General features: G+C 44.6%; 2 protein-coding genes across 2 annotated transcripts in view; both read left to right on the top strand.

Annotated features, from left to right (window-relative positions):
• stra6l (STRA6-like) overlaps nucleotides 1–6,799 on the top strand; it is a 9,085-nt gene extending 2,286 nt beyond the window's left edge. The window contains exons 6-16 of the mRNA XM_077013253.1: nucleotides 448–527; nucleotides 1,773–1,884; nucleotides 2,058–2,214; nucleotides 2,605–2,680; nucleotides 2,782–2,863; nucleotides 2,979–3,027; nucleotides 4,250–4,367; nucleotides 4,490–4,609; nucleotides 4,941–5,104; nucleotides 5,452–5,592; nucleotides 5,873–6,799. Of these exons, the coding sequence (XP_076869368.1) occupies nucleotides 448–527; nucleotides 1,773–1,884; nucleotides 2,058–2,214; nucleotides 2,605–2,680; nucleotides 2,782–2,863; nucleotides 2,979–3,027; nucleotides 4,250–4,367; nucleotides 4,490–4,609; nucleotides 4,941–5,104; nucleotides 5,452–5,592; nucleotides 5,873–6,078 (1,305 nt within the window). The 3' untranslated portion in view covers nucleotides 6,079–6,799. The remainder of the gene's footprint in view (nucleotides 1–447; nucleotides 528–1,772; nucleotides 1,885–2,057; nucleotides 2,215–2,604; nucleotides 2,681–2,781; nucleotides 2,864–2,978; nucleotides 3,028–4,249; nucleotides 4,368–4,489; nucleotides 4,610–4,940; nucleotides 5,105–5,451; nucleotides 5,593–5,872) is intronic.
• A 505-nt stretch (nucleotides 6,800–7,304) lies between these two features.
• The window catches only part of tdrd7a (tudor domain containing 7 a), a 20,476-nt gene continuing 7,780 nt past the window's right edge, over nucleotides 7,305–20,000 (top strand). The window contains exons 1-11 of the mRNA XM_077013239.1: nucleotides 7,305–7,967; nucleotides 8,596–8,755; nucleotides 8,933–9,071; nucleotides 14,896–14,969; nucleotides 15,065–15,258; nucleotides 15,364–15,770; nucleotides 15,883–16,146; nucleotides 16,501–16,687; nucleotides 16,785–16,896; nucleotides 16,984–17,186; nucleotides 17,269–17,403. Coding sequence (XP_076869354.1) covers nucleotides 7,761–7,967; nucleotides 8,596–8,755; nucleotides 8,933–9,071; nucleotides 14,896–14,969; nucleotides 15,065–15,258; nucleotides 15,364–15,770; nucleotides 15,883–16,146; nucleotides 16,501–16,687; nucleotides 16,785–16,896; nucleotides 16,984–17,186; nucleotides 17,269–17,403 — 2,082 coding nt within the window. The 5' untranslated portion in view covers nucleotides 7,305–7,760. The remainder of the gene's footprint in view (nucleotides 7,968–8,595; nucleotides 8,756–8,932; nucleotides 9,072–14,895; nucleotides 14,970–15,064; nucleotides 15,259–15,363; nucleotides 15,771–15,882; nucleotides 16,147–16,500; nucleotides 16,688–16,784; nucleotides 16,897–16,983; nucleotides 17,187–17,268; nucleotides 17,404–20,000) is intronic.

Here is a 20,000-nt window from a genome sequence, read left to right as displayed (position 1 = left end):
CACAATACACAACTCAAAACAGTAACTCACATAAAGAGCTCATAATCCTGTAATGTTTACAGAGCGCATAATCCTGTAATGTTTACAGAGCACATAATCCCGTAATGTTTACAGAGCACATAATCCCGTAATGCTAGATTACGTCAGCACTTCCAAATCTGCTGTTTCTCTACTGTAACACAAGGACTGATTGGTAGTGACTGGTACCACTTAAACTGGAGGTGGGGGTTGATGGGTAAAATTTTAAATGGGTGTGGGGGCTGATGGGTACCAGTTAGTTAAATTGGTTATGAATATTGATGAAGATTGATGTGTGTGTGTGTGTGTGTGTGTGTGTGTGTGTGTGTGTGTGTGTGTGTGTGTGTGTGTGTGGTGTGTGTGTGTGTGTGTGTGTGTGTGTGTGTGTGTGTGTGTGTGTGTGTGTGTGTGTGTGTGTGTGTTCTCTAGCTTCAAGTGAAAGAGGAAACACTTGTTCAGTCTCATCAGTTCCAATATGTACAAACACTGCTGAAACAACCTCCTGAACAGTAAGGACACACACACACACACACATATACACACACACCAGAGGTGGAAAGAGTACTGAAAAATTGTAATTGAGTAAAAGTATCATTACTTTGCATAAACTCTACTCAGAGTAAAAGTAAAATTACCCATCTCAAAATTTACTCGAGTAAAAGTACAAAATTACTTCATTTAAAATGTAATTTGAGTAAAAGTTACTTAGTTACTTTCAGTTATTTAATGCATGTATGAATCATGAACCAAATTCAACACAAGTTGTTTTAATCGATTTCAAAGTGTATTTAAGTGCACATCCACACTTGCAAAAAGATCAGCTGGGCTCAGGAACATACATCCTCACAGCACAAGGACAGTCACAACCTGTACCACAATAAAGTGCGGACAACACTATAAGAATAAAGAAGTTTAAATTACAAATTATTCAAAAAACAAAATGCACACAAAATTAAGTGCCCACAAGATGCCAAAAATCAAACTAAAATGCAACAGGATTCCACTACTCACAATAAAATGCCCACAGGATCCCACATCAAAAATTTAAAAATGCTCATAGGATCCCACAATTCAAAAGTAAGTGCTCACAGGATCCAACTATTCAAAATACAGTGCCCACCGGATCCCACTATTCACAATAAAATGCCCACAGTTTGCCACAACTCAAAATAAAATATAAAATGACCACAGGATCCCACATCTCAAAATAAAACAAAATGCGCACAGGATTCCACTATTTAAAACGCTTACAGGATCCAACTATTCAAAATACAGTGCCCACAGGATTCCACTTTTCACAATAAAATGTCCACAGGATCCCACAGAACCTGATAGATAGAAGATTTAAAGATAGAACAATCTCATCCTTTTGGAAAAAAGTGCACCAGATTACGACCTGATTATGAGAAAATCAATCAATATTTTTTACTCAGTAATGTGAGGGCATTCAAATGTAGTGAAGTAAAACTACTTGGGTCAAAATTTACTCAAGTAAAAGTAAAAATTACTTATTTCAAAAACTACTCAGAAAATTACAAATTACTCATAAAAAGTACTCAATTACAGTAATTTGAGTAAATGAAATTAGTTACTTTCCACCCCTGACACACACACACACACACACACACACACACACACACACATACACACACACACACACACACACACACACACACACACACACACACACACACACACACACACACACACACACACACACACACACAAATTCTGACCCCTGTACATCACTCCAGGTCAGTGAGGAAGAGTTGGTTCAGGATGAAGATATACGACTGGGATCCTTATTTCAAATTCCCAAACAGGATGATCGGCACAGCAGTTATCTCCCTCATCGGACTCTACACGGTGTGTGTGTGTGTATGTGTTCTACAGATGACTCTAAGGGACTATGGTCTCAGTGGTTATGTGTTCAGTGAGCTGGTGTATGCGTGTGTGGTGTGTGTGTGTGTGTGTGTGTGTGTGTGTGTGTGTGTGTGTGTGTGTGTGTGTGTGTGTGTGTGTGTGTGTGTGTTCTACAGATGACTCTAGGGGACTATGGTCTCAGTGGTTATGTGTTCAGTGAGCTGGAGTCTCTGTCCAGTTCTCTGGAGCAGCTGGTTCAGTCCTCTAATGACACTAATAACCTGTTTGCCAAGGTCCTGCCCTACCTGGACGAATTTGGCCATGTGGCAAAGAGTGAGACACATTTATATCTCCCTCACTATCTGTCTGTCTGTCTGACTCTCTGTGTAACTCTCTGCCTGTCTGTATCTCTGTATGTCTGACTCTCTGTCTGATTTTCTGCCTTTCTGTCTCTCTGTATGTTTGACTCTCTGCCTGCCTGTATGACTTTCTGTATGTTTGACTCTCTGTCTGTCCCTCTGCCTGTCTGTCTCTCTGTCTGTCTTTGTCTGACTCTTTGTCCATCTGTCTCTCTGACTGTAAATGTCTCTTTTTTCTTTGCTTTTCTTGTCATGTTTTTCTCCTGTTTTGAATGTTTTGAATTGTAATGCTGAAATGTGCCTATAATGCTCTAAATGTGATGTTGTTTCTTCATTTGTAAACAAGTGTTTGTTTGTTGCTCAGAGACCTGGCTTGTCACAATACCACTGACATCTCTGACGTCCGTAACCTACACGTTTCACGTGTTGGCCTGCTACAGGTGTGCAACTAACTCTTTCTTTCTTAGAACAGCTGAAATGATCAACTTACTGAGACATTTAGGCTCTGACTAACAGTTGCTGTTATTGGTGCTTTTGACAGGAAGCACATTAGACGCTTGTGGTCAGGGGAGAGAAACTTCCTACCTGAGAGGTTTCATAAACCAAGCTCTGCTATTAGTGTGGTGAGAGTGTGTAGCAGGAATAAAATATGTGTTAATTTCACTGAAAACTAGAAAAATGTTTAAGAAATGTTCTAACTGCTAATGAATTATAATTGAATGATCTCTGCTCCTGCAGGCCGCCATAACGAGATATTCTGGCTGGCAAATCGCATTTACACTGTGGGGTGAGTGAGCGTTTCTTAATCTCATATGCAGTCAGAGTGTGTGCTGTCTAAATCAACAATCCATCACAAGACTTCGCAGCCCGTGGCTGAGTTAAGGCCTCTTTTCTTGTTCATTCACCAGTGTGGTTTCCTAGTCTTCCACAAATCTCCCAGAATTCAACACAAGTTTTTATTTTTAAGTTGCAAAGATATGTTTCTTCCTGCCTACTGTAAAAAAAACGAAATCTCCCAGAGTTAATTTGATAAATAGCTAAACTGGAGATGCTGTAGTCTCCAGAAGAGAGGAAGGACTTTGAAATGCAGGACGTGTTCCTCTCTAACTGCTCGAGTACAGTTTACAATCATTATACAGTTTTGAGGCGCCATCTAGTGTCCAGAGTGAGCACTGCAACACGGACGAATCCGTGCGCTTCAGCAGCGACAGGGTGACGTTTCCCTGGTCCCAGTCCCTGGTGACTGAACTCGGTGTAATTATCAGCCCCTCTAGTCATGACCATGGCACTACTGTAGTGCAAGCATGCTACAGATAATTCAGTTTAACACTGTAGTGTACAGGTGGATTTTTTACTGAACTGCCTATGCATTAATTAACACTAGCCAGTATTAATATCCTTAACAGAGGTGCACATTCCAGGTTCAGAAGGTAAAAGTCCTCACCAGGATTTTGCTCAAGCTTGCTGGATTTTCTCATTAGTGCAATCCAGGTAAAATTAGTGGATGTGATATAAAGACTGATGGATGTGTTGGTTGTTTCCCTGATGTGTGTGAGTGGTGTCGGTGTGTTGAGTGTCTGTGTCTGACCACTGCAGGGTACCTGATGTGTGTGAGTGGTGTCGGTGTGTTGAGTGTCTGTGTCTCACCACTGCAGGGTACCTGATGTGTGTGAGTGGTGTCGGTGTGTTGAGGGTCTGTGTCTCACCACTGCAGGGTACCTGATGTGTGTGAGTGGTGTCGGTGTGTTGAGGGTCTGTGTCTCCCCACTGCAGGGTACCTGATGTGTGTGAGTGGTGTCGGTGTGTTGAGTGTCTGTGTCTCACCACTGCAGGGTACCTGATGTGTGTGAGTGGTGTCGGTGTGTTGAGGGTCTGTGTCTCCCCACTGCAGGGTACCTGATGTGTGTGAGTGGTGTCGGTGTGTTGAGGGTCTGTGTCTCCCCACTGCAGGGTACCTGATGTGTGTGAGTGGTGTCGGTGTGTTGAGGGTCTGTGTCTCCCCACTGCAGGGTACCTGATCATGCACTTTGTCCAGTTCATGTTTGCACTCCTGTTTGTGTATTTGGTGGTGCTGCCCATCCAGAAAGGAGGGTTCCTCCCCTGGTTCTCCAAGCTGGCCATCCTACTGTGAGTCTGGGTTACCCTCCCCACCCATATGTACCCCAATCTCTGCTCTTGGACCTGCTCTCAGTGTGACTTTGGTAGCAGGAGAGCTGATCTGAACTCTACTCTCAACTCTGTGTCCACAGGCTGACCATCTTCTTTGTGGTTGCGGTAGTGGTGGTGCAGATTGTGTTGGTTCAGATCTTCTTCCTGCAGGACAAACTCTCCCCGGAGGACAAGCAGAAGCCGCTGGCCCTCAACAACAGGTGACCAATGGTGTGACTCTACAGCCCAGCCGCTCACGTGTCTGTCAGCAACGGTGTGACTGTACAGCCCAGCCGCTCACATGTCTGTCAGCGACGGTGTGACTGTACAGCCCAGCCGCTCACGTGTCTGTCAGCGACGGTGTGACTGTACAGCCCAGCCGCTCACGTGTCTGTCAGCGACGGTGTGACTGTACAGCCCAGCCGCTCACGTGTCTGTCAGCGACGGTGTGACTGTACAGCCCAGCCGCTCACGTGTCTGTCAGCAACGGTGTGACTGTACACCGGAGACAGAACAGATTTAAATATATAAAATATATTCTGTCTCCTGCAGAAAAGCTTTCCACAGCTTCAACTATTTCTTCTTCTTCTACAACGCCATTATGGGTCTCAGCAACTGCATCTTGCGTCTGGTCAGCAGCTGCATTGTGGGTACCTGGCTGGTGTCACGCATCGACCGGACCATCATGCAACGGGGCTACGAACCCATGGATCCAGGTCAAATTAGATGGCTAAAAGCTGCTCTTTTAGACTGATCTGAGACCAGTTTTATTACCTACATTGTAACGTTAAGACTGAAGTTAAGGCTCAGTGGTGAAAGTGATCATGAACAAATCCATAATGGAGGAGAGTCACAGCTTTCATGAGTGAAATGATTCACATTATTCTCTTAGTCTTATTAACAAAAAAAAGGTTATGACCCAAGTATACTTTTAGAAAATAAGTTAGACAAAATGTTTCAGCAGAATTCATCCACTGCAGCATCCACTGATTGATTGCATTCATTCATTCATTCATTCATTTGTTCATTCATTCGTTTGTTTGTTCATTCGTTCATTCTGTAGGTTACGTGACATGGATAGGAATGATAACAGCGGATCATTACCATAGCAACCCAGTTATGGTCTGTTTCTGCCACTTGCTGCTTAAACAGATTGTGGAGAGACGAGAACCTGTGAATACGTATTCACAGTTTGACAACACAGGTCAGTGACCACACACACACACACGCACACACACAACACACAGGTCATTGACCACACACACACACACACACAACACAACACACAGGTCAGTGACCACACACACACACACACACACAAAACACAGGTCATTGACCACACACACACACACACACACACACACACACACACACACACAACACACACACACACACACACAACACAGGTCAGTGACCACACACACGCAGAAACACACATTTAATTAGACCAGATTACATCTCTCTTTTTCTCTGCTGTTCCTCAGACTGTCCAGCAGGGGGCAGGATTCGCACTCGCTGGCTTCTTTTCTACACGCTACTGAAGAACCCAGAACTCATTCGTCTCAGGAAGCGGCAGCGTGACATCCTGGATCCGCTCGCGCTGGCCTGGGTTATGACGTCACACACCGAGGCAGCAGGCCCACCAATCAGATCAGTGATCGATATTCCAGATCCCAGCATCCCACAATAAGAACTCGTAGGATTTTCATTGTTTTCAGTGGGGGTCATATGGAAAAAAGAGCTGGGGACTCTCTAGATACCCTATCACCCCCACTAATGACCCCTGTATACACCACCAGGCCTGTGTCAGTGAGCGAGAGCACAGAGGCCACAATATGGACCAAATCACGTTGGACTTTTGGCATTTTGAAACTGATGTCTGTGATAATTAAAGTTGGTGGGACATTTAGGTTTGTCAGATGATTGCACTTATTTGCAGTACATTGGCTTAGGTGGTGATGTTTTTTTAGGTAGAGTTCAAGCTTTGCAATAAAATACTCCTGGACCAATGGGATTAGAGAGACTGTGACTTGCTCTTGGCATTTTTTGCCACAGAAATATCAGAAAATTGACTACAATATCCATCATGCAATAGTAGAGACAGCTAATAACTAAGGTGATGCCTCACAGTTTTACCTGTGTTACCTTTCTACCTTGCATTCACAAGTCATCCAAACTACAGTCAGATTTGTAATTTTGGTTGATATGTTGGTCACAGTAAATTAACAATGTGTACGTAAATCAGTGTCCAGGATGTTAGCCCAGTACCTGCTGAAAACCACAAGCATCTGTTAAAATACCCCAGTATGATATATAAGTAAATATAGTTAGCACATCCACTCACTGTCGCGCACTGGTCGGAATTTTATATTTATTATACACACATACAATTTTGTTTCGTGTTGCAGCTTGGCCATGGAGGGACGTTATTGTGGTTCAGTGTATATATATAGCTGAAATGACAATAAAAAACGTACTGACTTGAAACTTTGATGATATAATTTAGTAGCTACTATGTGTTTCAGTTAATTAGTTCCTTAAAATATCTGCTGGCATATTACTTGAAAATAATATAATAGCCTACATATAACGTACGTGTACTTTAATGCGTCTGTACAGCAAGAATGTGAAGCGAATTTATTTTTATTTGTTCTGTATTGTTTTGTCTGTTTGGTTTTGTGTCACACGCATACTTCGTTATGAAACCGCTTTAAAAAATCGTTTTAATTGAGCCCTTAAACTCAACTCAACTCAATTTTATTTATAAAGCACTCATATATTTATAAAGTAAACTGAATACAGGACTGTGTTTGGTAGTGCAGCTCCTTTCCCAGTTTAATCTGGTTTATTATATTGGTCCGGTGTGTCTGACCTTCACCTTTAACCTTGGTAATGACGTCAGCGCGGAGCGCGCCTGAGCGACCGAGTTTGAGGTAAATTTAACTGAAGTGAGGTGAAGCGTTTAAGACCTTGTGTGGCCCAGTTGGTGTTTTCAGACAAATATACACGTCGCCACGAACAAAACCCGAGTGTACATTATATAACATTTAATTAAATAATAGTGTACACGCTTAATTTGGTATTTTATGTAATCTAAAGTCGCTGTTAGCTGTTGGCTAGCGGACTAGCGTTAGCTGGGTTAGCTAGCTCACGCGCCGACGTGGGCGGATTCCCGCTCTTTTCACGCGATTTTTTCACTCGGATTCCCGCTCTTTTCCCGTCACGCGCGTGTAACGTTTTTCACGCGGATTCCCGCTCTTTTCCGTCACGCGCGTGTAACGTTTTCCACGCGGATTCCCGCTCTTTTCCGTCACGCGCGTGTAACGGTTTTTCACGCGGTTTGTGTGGTTTTGCCGAGGCGGCGCGAGCGGGATGGCGGACGCGGAGCTGCTGAAGAAGGTGCTGCGAGCCGTGCTGCAGAGCAGCAAGAGCGGCGTGGCCCTGGCGCGGCTGGCGGCGGACTACCGCGCCTTCACCGGGGAGGCGATCCCGCACCGGGAGCTGGGCCACCCCAGCCTGGAGGGCTTCCTGCGCAGCATCCCGGGCGTGGTGCGCCTGGAGCGGAGCCGCGGCGGGGAGGTGAGTCTTTACACCGACACGAAGTGTTTGGGGCATTTAGGGTTGAACATGTGAAGATGGGACTTTATAGGCCTTCTGTTAGTTGTCCATCCAAATGTCGTGCATTTTCAAAATTCGTGGTGTGTGGTTTTGTTTGGTAGGTGGTGTGTGTGTGTGTGTGTGTGTTGGGTTGTTTGTGTGTAATGTAGTGTTGTGGTTTTGTTTGGTAGGTGGTGTGTGTGTTGGGTTGTTTGTGTGTAATGTAGTGTTGTGGTTTTGTTTGGTAGGTGGTTTGTGTGTGTTGGGTTGTTTGTGTGTAATGTAGTGTTGTGGTTTTGTTTGGTAAGTGTGTGTTGGGTCGTTTGTGTATAACGTAGTGTTGTGTGGTTTGTTTGGTAGGTGGTGTGTGTGTGTAATGTAGTGTTGTGGTTTTGTTTGGTAGGTGTGTGATGTGTCGTTTGTGTAATGTAGAGTTGTGTGGTTTGTTTGGTAGGTGGTGTGTGTAGGGTTGTTTTGTGTAACAGTGTTGTGTGGGTTTGTTTGGTAGGTGTGTGCTGGGGCGTTTGTGTAACATAGTGTTGTGATGTGTTTGGTAGGTGGTGTGTGTTGGGTTGTTTTGTGTAACATAGTGTTGTGATGTATTTGGTAGGTGGTGTGTTTTGCGGCTGTGTGTGAGGACACTGCACACATCGCTGAACTGGTGTCCCGTCAGAAGAGCTCAAAGAAGACTCCAAACTGCAGGACGAGCTCCTCCCACGTCCTGACGTGCCACATGCGAGCCAGACCCCCTTCTCTCTTCACACACAGTGGTAAAACACACAGTGGTCTGGTGATCTGGTGTTTTAAACGATGCTCTGGTGTTTGTTAATGATGTTTGTGTTCTGGTGTTTGTTAATGATGTTTGTGTTCTGGTGTTTGTTAATGATGTTTGTGTTCTGGTGTTTGTCGTTGATGGTGTTTGTATTTGTGTTCTGGTGTTTGTGAAGCTAAGCCCCGCTCATCATTGCGGCAGCCCAGTCACATGACCCATCCCATGCAGGCCTTGCGTTCTGGTTTTCACGGAGACCAGCGCACCAGCCTGCCCACCAGCACAAGTCGCGGCCCCCAGGTCAAAAAGCCCACAGGGTTAGTGTCGCCCTGCTGAATATGCAAGCATGAGTTAAACGTTTTTCTTCTCGACTCCAGGGTCTAAAGGGCTGTCTGACATCCTCTCTCCCTCTCATCCAGTTTCGTTCTCTGTGATGAGTTCTTCTGTTTAGAAAACTAAAACGTTCTGAAATTAGATAGGATACCCTTCGTTTTTGTCAATTCATTTGTAAGTCTTGTGGACTAGAAGTTTTATATTAGCTGGCAGAAGCGTACGACACTTCATGGTCCGTCACGTCTCTTGTTTAGAGCTCCTGCTCGCCATGCTAGCCTGCAAAATTACGACAACTAAAGTTGGGAGAAAACGACGAGTCCTGTATGGGGTTTTTTAATATGACTATGAGAAAGACTACATGTCTTTTAGTGGAAACAGGTGATAATAATAATAAGTTCCATTTGTATAGCGCCTTTCAAGATGCTCAAGGACGCTTTCCAGATGCAAAAACCAAAATACGCAAACTAACAAACAATACAAAAAATACAAAACAGGCAACACCAATACAAACAGATTAAATAAATTGAAGCCGGGCTAGGATGAAGAGTTTAGGTGAAAATATTGAGAAAACAGGTGAGGTTTTAGCTGTGTTTTGAATGAATTGAGAGATGAAGAGAGATGGAGTGATGGCGGGAGAGAGTTCCAAAGTGTTGGGGCAGCCACACTGAATGATCGACCCCCCATAGTGCTTAACTTATACCTAGGAACAACAAGGAGACCGGTGTCAGAGGAACGCAGACTACGTGGTGGGACATAATGGTGGAGGAGGTTGGCCAGATATAAGGGTGCCGCACCAGCGAGTGTTTTAAATGTAAGCACTAGGAGTTTATACTGGATATGCAGGTGTACAGGGAGCCAGTGGAGACGTTCTAATACTGGTGTTATATGCTCGTATTTTCTGGTTTGAGATAAAACACGAGCAGCAGCATTCTGAACAGACTGAAGGGGTCGATAAATAGGAAGTGAACCAGGAGAGGACTGTACCAGAGAGACCTAAATCACCAAGCCATGAAAGGAGAGTTGTATGATTAACAGTGTCAAAGGCAGCAGTAAGATCAAGGAGTAGAAGAATGGATGCGTAGCCCTTGTCAGAAGAAAGAAGAAGATCATTAAGTACGTAAATGAGTGATGTCTGTGCTATGCTGAGCACGGAAACCAGACTGAAAGATCTCGAAGAGATCATTAGAAGACATGAACTGGAGTAACTGGGAGGCAACAACACGTTCTAGAATTTTTTATAGAAATGGGAGGTTTGATATCGGTCTATAAATGCCTAAAATTTTAGTGTCCAAATTCTGTGTTTTGATAACTGGGGTTATGGCAGATGTTTTTAACTCTACAGGAATGTGTCCAGAGGTGAGAGAGAGATTAACTATATGACAGATAGAGGGAGCAAGTGAAGAGACGCCCTGTTTGAGCAGAAATGTAGGGACAGGATCCAGGATTGAGGTAGTTGACTTGGCGCTGGTGAGATGTCTGGCTATAAGATCAGAGTTAACTATTGAAAAGGAGGAGAGAGACTGAGGAGGGGGCAGGGTAGTAGTCAAGGAGGAAGAGGAGAGAGAGGAATTGTGTGACTGGTGCTTCAACAAATCCTGATAAATAAGGGACACTTTCTGATTAAAGAAATTAAGAAATTCATTGCACCGATCAGTTGTGGGGGAAGGGGACAATGATGAGGGACGCAGAAGGTTATTAACAATCTTGAAAAGTCGCTTGGGGTCAGAGCCAGCGCTGTTTATTGCTGATGTGTAGTGAAGTGTACGGGCTTTATTTAAAGCATAAAATATATGGAGTAGTTCTCAAGAGGAAAAACCCCACGAATATCAAAGCTCCCACAATAGGGCTAACTGCCAATACCTTGACAAGCTAGCGCCTCTGAGTAGGTCAGCCGAAAGAGAAGCACCGTCCTGGCTAGGTAGCACTGGGAAGGAGAACCATAATGGACCGTTTTCACCAGTGATCAAATAGTTGCTGGTTAGTTAATATGCAGAAAAATCACAAGCGGTTGGATGCACTAGTTAATGTGTTGAGACTGGATGTAAACACGACTCGATTGCCTTCAAAACGTTTGGCTTTTCACACCAACCAAAATATGACGCTCCTATGTTCGTGTCTGTCCTAGTCTGGCAATTTTCAGCAGCAATATTACACATTTTGAATTTAAGGCTTCTATCTTGTGGACTGTTGGTTGTTCAACAGTAATTGAATGCATTTTTTAAATGATATCTTTTGATGAGTTTTTATTACACAATATTTACTTTAAACTTTTTGAATCCTGCACCTGACAAATAACCCAAAGTATTAAAAAAAAACTAGGGGTGGGCATAGATTAATTTTTTAAATCTAGATTAATCTCACTGAAATCTTGAAATTAATCTATATTAAAATGGCTCATATGCATACCCAAGTAATGACAAAGTCAGTTTTTGAGATAGGGTTTCTTAATACAGAGGGTGCATTAGACCAGGGGCTCATCTCCTGTTTCCAAAATGCATCAATGACTGCTTGAGGAAGCTGTTTTACTTTGATACTTGAAGAAAAAAAACATGCTCAATAAAATGGAGGCTACTCATGTTCAACGGTTTATTCAGTTAAACATGAATTTGTAAGCCTACATACTGTACATTAAACCCTATACTGCGCATGACTTCCTTTGACGCTAGGCACCCCAATGGCTGCATTTCTGAGCGAATGGTGCTAGTACACTTCAACACTAGATATCTCAAGTTGTACATATAGGAAAATGATCATTCAGGGCTCAAACTGAAGAAGACAGTTAGGCCAACATATTGATTCATCTCTAGGCTTATATTTGCATAATTGTTGTTTTATTTGAGAGCTTATATTACAGAAGAACATGGCCAAAAAAAAACTTGAACTTGAGCTTGAACTTGAAATTGACCAGTATGTATATTCACTAGTGCTGTCAATTCCAGGTGCCGCGATTAAAAGTCCTCACCAGGATTTTGCTCAAGCTTGCTAGATTTTCTAATTACCAATCCAGGTAAAACTAGTGGAATCAACACAATCCAGGAAGCCAGAGCAAAATTCTGGTGAGGACTTTTAATCGCGGCACCTGGAATTGACAGCACTAATATTCACATAGTTATTCCAATCTGTCTATAAATTTGCAATATATTTCGCTATGGTCTTTTCTAATAACACAGAAAAAATTGAGCAAATCCATGCAAGCATTGCAAATTTATTCCACTTTGTCCAAGGGCAGTCATGGCCTAGTGGTTAGGGAACTGGTCTTGTGACCAGAGGGTCTTGGGTTCGATTCCCAGACCTGAGGCCATGACTGAGGTGCCCCTGAGCAAGGCCCTTAACCCTCAATTGCTCACTTGTATTAAAAAAAAAAAAAAAGAGAGATAAAAATGTAAGTTGATCTGGATAAGGGCGTCTGCCAAATGCCGTAAATGTATGTCAAGTTCAACTTTCCAGTGTCCAAATATGCTAAGTATGAGACACACCCGGTACACACCCTTAGCCAACCAAGCTAACATGCTAACAAATTCCATACACGAAACCGAGGAGCTATTTCAAACAACAACGAAGCACATATTACAGAAAGACCAGAAAAATCCAATGAATAAATTCCATGTCCAAATATGAACAGTACGTTATGATATTTATGTCCAATATAGTTTGACAGGGTAAGCTAAGCATACGTCGCCAACTCTGGTAGCATCCGACACGATACCGAGTACTCCAGCACTCAAAAGCTCCAATACTGTTTGTAATCTAATGTTTAGTATTAGATTATATATTTTGTACAAAATCGCTTATGAAAAATTATCCATTTTTACTCACGAGTACGTAGAATCGCGTCATAGCCCGTGTTCATTCCCACTTCCGGGTTGGCGAAAATTCCGAAAATTGCTCATATATTCCATAAAAAGTAATCCTTTTATTTTCTGTGATGTTCAAAAGTATCCACAATCAGAATAAAAAGGAACAAAATGATCCATGACTGCGTCAGTTTCGTCAAACGGTGTTACCTACAGTGTGTTCTGGGGAGCTTAGGTTAGCAAAGGTTAGCTTATGTTGCTATGTTAGCGGACCCACATTGGAAATGAACCGCGACTTTCCGAGGGCTCAATTTAAAAATATAATTGACCAATCATGTCAAACGAGGGCTGGTTCGCTTCAGAAGGAAGTAAACTATTGGTTAGAACATCTTTCAATCACTTCTAAGGCGCCAGATTGTCTCAGTAGGCTGATTGGTGAGCCCACCCCCCTTCCCCTTCGCACCTCGCCGGGGAGAGGTTGTAAAACCTGTCATTCAAAGTCACTACCCCCTTCAGACCAATAAAAACCACTCAAATCAAAGCAGAACTGCTGCAGCTTTGTAATAAGAGGTCAAATCAGCTTTCAAAACGCTTCGGTGACGCTTAGGGGGCAGATTTGTCGGAGCGTCTCATCCAGGAAGTGGATTACGCACAATTTTGCAGTGAGGTGAGCAAGCTTTTTAAGGTACTTAACAACAATGGATATACGATGTTAAGGTCTTAAATTAAAGCCTTATTAGTATACGATTTTGAGGTGACAAAACATTAAGACATCTCACATCATAAATATGTTTTTAAACGGATATGTCGGGAGACACCCCCCCCCAACTTCAAAGCCGGATATCTCGCGATCGGCTGCACGTAGACGGCTGAAACTCGGTAGGCATTTAGATGGCATAGGAAATTTTGAATTTATCGCTTTTGTTCGGAGATTCATTAATGTTTAATATGTTTTATAAGGCCATAAAGGAGCTGGGCCCGCCGGTGGGCCCACTAGGGGGCGCTTCTGCAATAACATGTTTATTCAGCTAAACATGATACTTGAAATGTAAGCCAACATTTAGTACATTTACTCTCACGGACGTAATTTGGGGGGGACTTTTTCAAAAGCCGATTTTGGTCCTCTGCAGTTTTAACGGTTAAAAAGAAATATTTAAATAGCGACGAATTTAGAGCTAGGACCATGCAGAAAACGACCGCTCCGGTAACACTTTACGTTCCTAAAAATGAGTTTTCCATGAAGCAAACCTGGCAACCTCGTGGCTCCATCCAAATCATACGTAAACACACGTACAATTTGTAATTCACAGGTTTGAAAACTCGTTCTTGCCCCTACTGTGCAATTTGGTTAGGAATACAGCCGAGCTAAACTATCAAGGTGAAAGTCATCATAGTTTGCTTACCCATTTTGACCCAGTTCCCAACCCAACTTTAAGAATAGATTAACGGCGATAATTTTTATATCGCCCGATAAGAGTATCAAATTAACGAACGCCGTTAAAGGCCCACCACTAAAAAAAACTAATACTAGAGCTAATGAAAACTAAACTAAAACTAAGCTTTAAGAAAATAATTAAAACTAATAAAAACTAGCAAACGTGCTCTAAAAACTAATTAAAACTAACTGAATGTATGTAGATATAAGGCCATTCGCATGTATGTAATGTCTGCTAGTGCGTCAGCGCTTTTGATGTATTTGACACACCGTCATTTTAGGAATACTGGATTATGGTTTTTAGCAGTATGAACACAGTCATCACAAACGTGGGAGTTTTCTTGCTGTCCTCACAACACTCAGAACTCTTCCCACAACTCTTTGCTTGTTTAGTTTACGACTACAACACTAATGCATGAAGGTAGTTGTAGTTGATTTTAGCAGTTGGGATGCTCCTTCTTGAAGGAGCTGCCAGTGTAGTTGTGGAGTCAGTGGTGTTTTGTGACTGGTCTGGGTCCTGCTGTCTGAGAGCGGCAGGACTTCATGTGTGTTTGTTGTAATTGGCTCCACTGATCCCAGGTCAGTTGGGAGCCCCGCTGTTCCCAAGAAGTTCCCACAAGACAGAACCACTCATCTGTCCAGAAATTGTGCAGGTAAAGCACGCACAGTGACGAACGCCTCCCCCCCACACACACACACAACCAGCTGCTGTGCCATGTTGTCGTGCTGATTGTTGGTTTGCCTGTAGGTGGCGCTGCAGTGCAGGTGGCAGTGGGCAGCGGTGACCTTGCGCTGGTCCAGACCCGCCTCTCACAGCTCCTCCAAACCCACAACAGTGGCGTGTGGCTCTCCAAGCTAGCGCAGCTTTACCGGGACACCTTCCACCAGGAGCTGTCCTCACACGCACTGGCACTGCTGGAGACCTGGACGCACGTCTGCACGGTGAGGACACACGTGCACTCTCACCCCCGTGAGCCTCACGCCGATTAACCCCGTCATGCCCGGGAGGCCTCTGTTGTGAAGGTGGTGTCATTGTCTTCCGTTCAGGTGGAGAAAGCAGGCGGCACTAACGTAGTTGGGCGTCTGGTCTACCCCGCTACGCTGGCACCCCAGAAGTTCCCTCAAAACCTCCCCCTAAAACCCCTCACACTCAGACTTTCTATCCCACAATCCCCAACTTCTCCTACCCATAACACCCGGAGTCCAACAGCCCTGAAACCTGCCAGTCCTGTACTTGTCTCTCCATCTCTGCCAAAGAGCCCCGTGTCCCAGCTGAGCCCCGCCCTCCCAGGCCCCACCCCTCTGAATCGCTCGCTGCTGACCCCGCCCTCCACTCCGCCCCCTCCGACCCCGGTGCCTCCGGACATAAAGCAGAAGCTCCAGGAACTGCTGAGCAAGTACAGCCATGGCCTGTGGGTGCACGGCCTGCCACGCCTCTTCCAGGAGGCCTTCGGGTGAGACTGAGCCCCCGCACACCCGAGCCCCCGCACACCTGAGCCCCCCCCACACCTGCATTGCCACACATTTCCTAATTCATTTGTTCATTAAAATGTCTGTTTCCCCCAGGTGTGACTTACCTCAGCAGGTTCTTGATGACCTGTCCGTGCTGGCTGATATCTGTGTGGTGGAGTACCCCATGCCCCACAACCGGAGCAAGGCCATCCTCTACGCCCTGCCCTCCCACAGCCAGACCGAGCCCCGCCCACAACCACGCCCCCTGCTCATCGCCTGCTCCGGCATCCTGCAAGTGCCCGCCCTGCCGCAGCCAAAGGAGGAGTTTCCGTCTGTGCTGGTGATGGAGGCCAATAGTACCAACAACCTGGTGTTCAGGTAAAGAGTCGCCGTGTCACCAGGTCACGCAGCAGACGGCCAGTGTGAGCGCTCGCGTCGTTTAGTGGAGAATTAACTAATGGTTTCAGTTCAACTTTAAGGGGTGGTTGATGAATGTCAGGTGTGTGTGGGTTTGTAGATATGTTGGTGAGGATTATATTGTGTGTGTGGGGTGGGTATGTAGGTGAGGGTTATATTGTATGTGTGCGTGTGTGTAGGTATGTAGGTGAGGGTTATATTGTGTGTGTGTGTGTGTGTGTGTGTGTGTGTAGGTATGTAGGTGAGGGTTATATTGTGTGTGTGTGTGTGTGTGTGTGTAGGTATGTAGGTGAGGGTTATATTTTGTGTGTGTAGGTATGTAGGGGATGGTTATTCTCGGGCCCTGGAGAACCTGGAGAAGGCCATGTTGGCATTTTACTGTGGTGACGGTGTGAGCTGTACCATTCCCTCTCCTACGGTTGGTCAGCTGGTGGCGGTCGCCACGGAGGATGATGTGGTGCTCCGCGCCCAGGTACACGGGGTCACAGCGGACGGTGTTCAGGTACGTGTGGAGGTGTGGCAGAGGTGTAGCAGTGTCTGCCGGACCATGGAGTGCTTTAAAGGACATTTGAGTAGGACCTGTTACTTGGTATGTCCAGGTGTTGTGTGTGGATCATGGCTTCTCAGATGTGGTGAGCAAGGAGAAGCTTCTTCAGCTGACGGAGAGGTTCCTCACACTGCCGTTCCAGGCCACCAGTGGAAGACTAGCAGGTAGCCCTCGCCTGAAACTCAGCGCTGACTGGGTCCTTCACGTTTTGGGTGGTGGTGCCTGTGATAATGACGTGTAATGTTCCTGAGGTCTGGAGCCATTCAGTGAGGACCCCGCGGTCCTGAAGACTCTGGAGTCGTTTGCGAGTGGCCGCACGCTATTGGCCGAGTTCGTGGAGCGGGAGGCCACGCCCCTGCTGGTGCTGTACGACACGTCTCAGCAGACGGACGTCAACGTCAATGCAGCGTGCCTTCAGGCCCTGCAGGACAGGAGCATGGAGAACCCCCTGCAGGTGAGCTCCGCCCCTCTCTCCACCCCCTGCAGGCGAGCCCCCCCCCAATCTTCACGCTGGTCCTCCTTCTCCATCCCTGCAGGTCAACAGCTCGTACGCAGATGTGTGTGTGACCAACCTGTGTTCGGACGGCACCCTGTTCTGCCAGCTACCGTCCCGCGGCATGGCCAAACTGCAGGATGTCCTGGACAAGCTGGAGTCCTACCTACATTCTCAGGTACCCGCCCCTCACGCCATCGTCACGGAGACGCCACCTGGGCTTTGGGTTTCAGTTATGCATATTAATAGGTCGTCTTAACAGACGAACGGTCTCCCTCCACAGTTTACGTGTCATTAAGAAATATGTGAAATACAGTTGTGGTCAAAAGTTTACATACACTTGTAAAAAACATAATGTTATGGCTGTCTTGAGTTTTCAATAAGTTCTACAACTCTTATTTTTCTGTGATAGAGTGATCGGAACACATACATGTTTGTCACAAAAAACAGTCATAAAATTTGGTTCTTTCATAAATTTATTATGGGTCTGCTGAAAATGTCACCAAATCTGCTGGGTCAAAAATATACATACAGCAACAAAATTTGTCAATTTTGGTGATGTAGCGAGTTGTGTCAATCAAATTAGCTTCATGTCATGGCCTCTTCACTTCTTGTAAGTGATTCTGATTGACTACAGCTGTTGACTTCTCATGAGCCCATTTAAATAGGGCTCATTTGACCCAGTGATTAGACTCAGCTACAAAAGCTACAATGGGAAAGTCAAAGGAACTCAGTGTGGATCTGAAAAAGCGAATTATTGACTTGAACAAGTCAGGGAAGTCACTTGGAGCCATTTCAAAGCAGCTACAGGTCCCAAGAGCAACTGTGCAGACAATTATACGCAAGTACAAAGTGCATGGAACAGTTGTGTCACTGCCACGATCAGGAAGAAAACGCAAGCTATCACATGCTGCCGAGAGGAGATTGGTCAGGATGGTCAAGAGTCAACCAAGAATCACCAAGAAGCAGGTCTGCAAGGATTTGGAAGCTGATGGAACACAGGTGTCAGTCTCCACAGTCAAGCGTGTTTTACATCGCCATGGACTGAGAGGCTGCCGTGCAAGAAAGAAGCCCTTGCTCCAGAAAAGGCACCTTAAGACTCGGCTGAAGTTTGCTGCTGATCACATGGACAAAGATAAAACCTTCTGGAGGAAAGTTCTCTGGTCAGACGAAACAAAAATTGAGCTGTTTGGCCACAACACCCAGCAATATGTTTGGAGGAGAAAAGGTGAGGCCTTTAATCCCAGGAACACCATGCCTACTGTCAAGCATGGTGGTGGTAGTATTATGCTCTGGGGATGTTTTGCTGCCAGTGGAACTGGTTCTTTGCAGAAAGTAAATGGGATAATGAAGAAGGAGGATTACCTCCAAATTCTGCAGGAAAACTTAAAACCATCAGCCCGAAGGTTGGGTCTTGGGCGCAGTTGGGTGTTCCAACAAGACAATGACCCAAAACACACATCAAAAGTGGTAAAGGAATGGCTAAACCAGGCTAGAATTAAGGTTTTAGAATGGCCTTCCCAAAGTCCTGACTTAAACCCCATTGAGAACATGTGGACAGTGCTAAAGAAACAGGTTCATGCAAGAAAACCATCACATTTAGCTGAACTGCACCAATTCTGTCAAGAAGAGTGGTCAAACATTCGACCTGAAGCTTGCCAGGAGCTTGTGGATGGCTACCAAAAGCGCCTAGTTGCCGTGAAAATGGCCAAGGGACATGTAACCAAATACTAATGTTGCTGTATGTATATTTTTGACCCAGCAGATTTGGTGACATTTTCAGCAGACCCATAATAAATTTATGAAAGAACCAAATTTTATGACTGTTTTTTGTGACAAACATGTATGTGTTCCGATCACTCTATCACAGAAAAATAAGAGTTGTAGAACTTATTGAAAACTCAAGACAGCCATAACATTATGTTTTTTACAAGTGTATGTAAACTTTTGACCACAACTGTATAAGAAAAATGTGTGTACAGGTGTTGATAGTCAGTCAGATGGCCGTCAGCTAGTGTTGGGCATTATACTGGTTTGCACCAAAAACCGGTGTTTATTTTTGTTATCATAAGAATTTTTCATATACCGGCCACACCGGTTTAAATAACCTTCACGGAACACAGCACGGTCGTTAATTGTTTCTCAGGGGATGCTTTTTATTGCTGCGTAAACAGAGCAATTAAAGTGCAACAGAGCGCAAATCTAGCTTGCTGAAAACGAGGGACGTTTTGAACCACAAATTCTCCCGAACATTGAAGTTAAAAGAGGATGCCCCAAAGGAACTTTTGCCAAAGAAAAGAGTCGTGTCTGTTGTCAGGAAGTACATAAGGAAGTTTTAAAGGTCGGACGTGGACCAAACAGTCACTTACTGCAAATGCTGTCGAGCAAAAGTTGTCATGGCTGGTGGTAACAAGATCGATCTGCTGCACCACCCATAAAGCTGCTCAACTTGACGCATCGTGGCAGACGCGATGGTCCGCAGCGAAAATTATGCAATCGCGGTGGCTCCGCTGTGTTTGCCCCAAGTCATGTTTGCAGGGTTCATACATCTTTACAAGGTGGAATTCAAGCACTTGTACGGCACTTTCATGGTCCATTTTAATATTTTCCTGCACCTTCAGTTTAATTAAGTTACACATTTATACAAATACACATATGGTCGAAATGATTCAAAATAGTTCGCTTTTTATCACATTAAAAGAGATGGTACCGTCTCCCCAGTATTCGACCACTTTTATTATTTATTTGTTTAAAAATTGTTATTTAATTAAAGGT

This window comes from Brachyhypopomus gauderio, chromosome 1 (genome assembly GCF_052324685.1).
Source record: "Brachyhypopomus gauderio isolate BG-103 chromosome 1, BGAUD_0.2, whole genome shotgun sequence".
Taxonomy (NCBI): Eukaryota; Metazoa; Chordata; class Actinopteri; order Gymnotiformes; family Hypopomidae; genus Brachyhypopomus; species Brachyhypopomus gauderio.
Note: the sequence above shows the minus strand (reverse complement) of the source record. Positions and strands in the feature narration are given on the sequence as shown.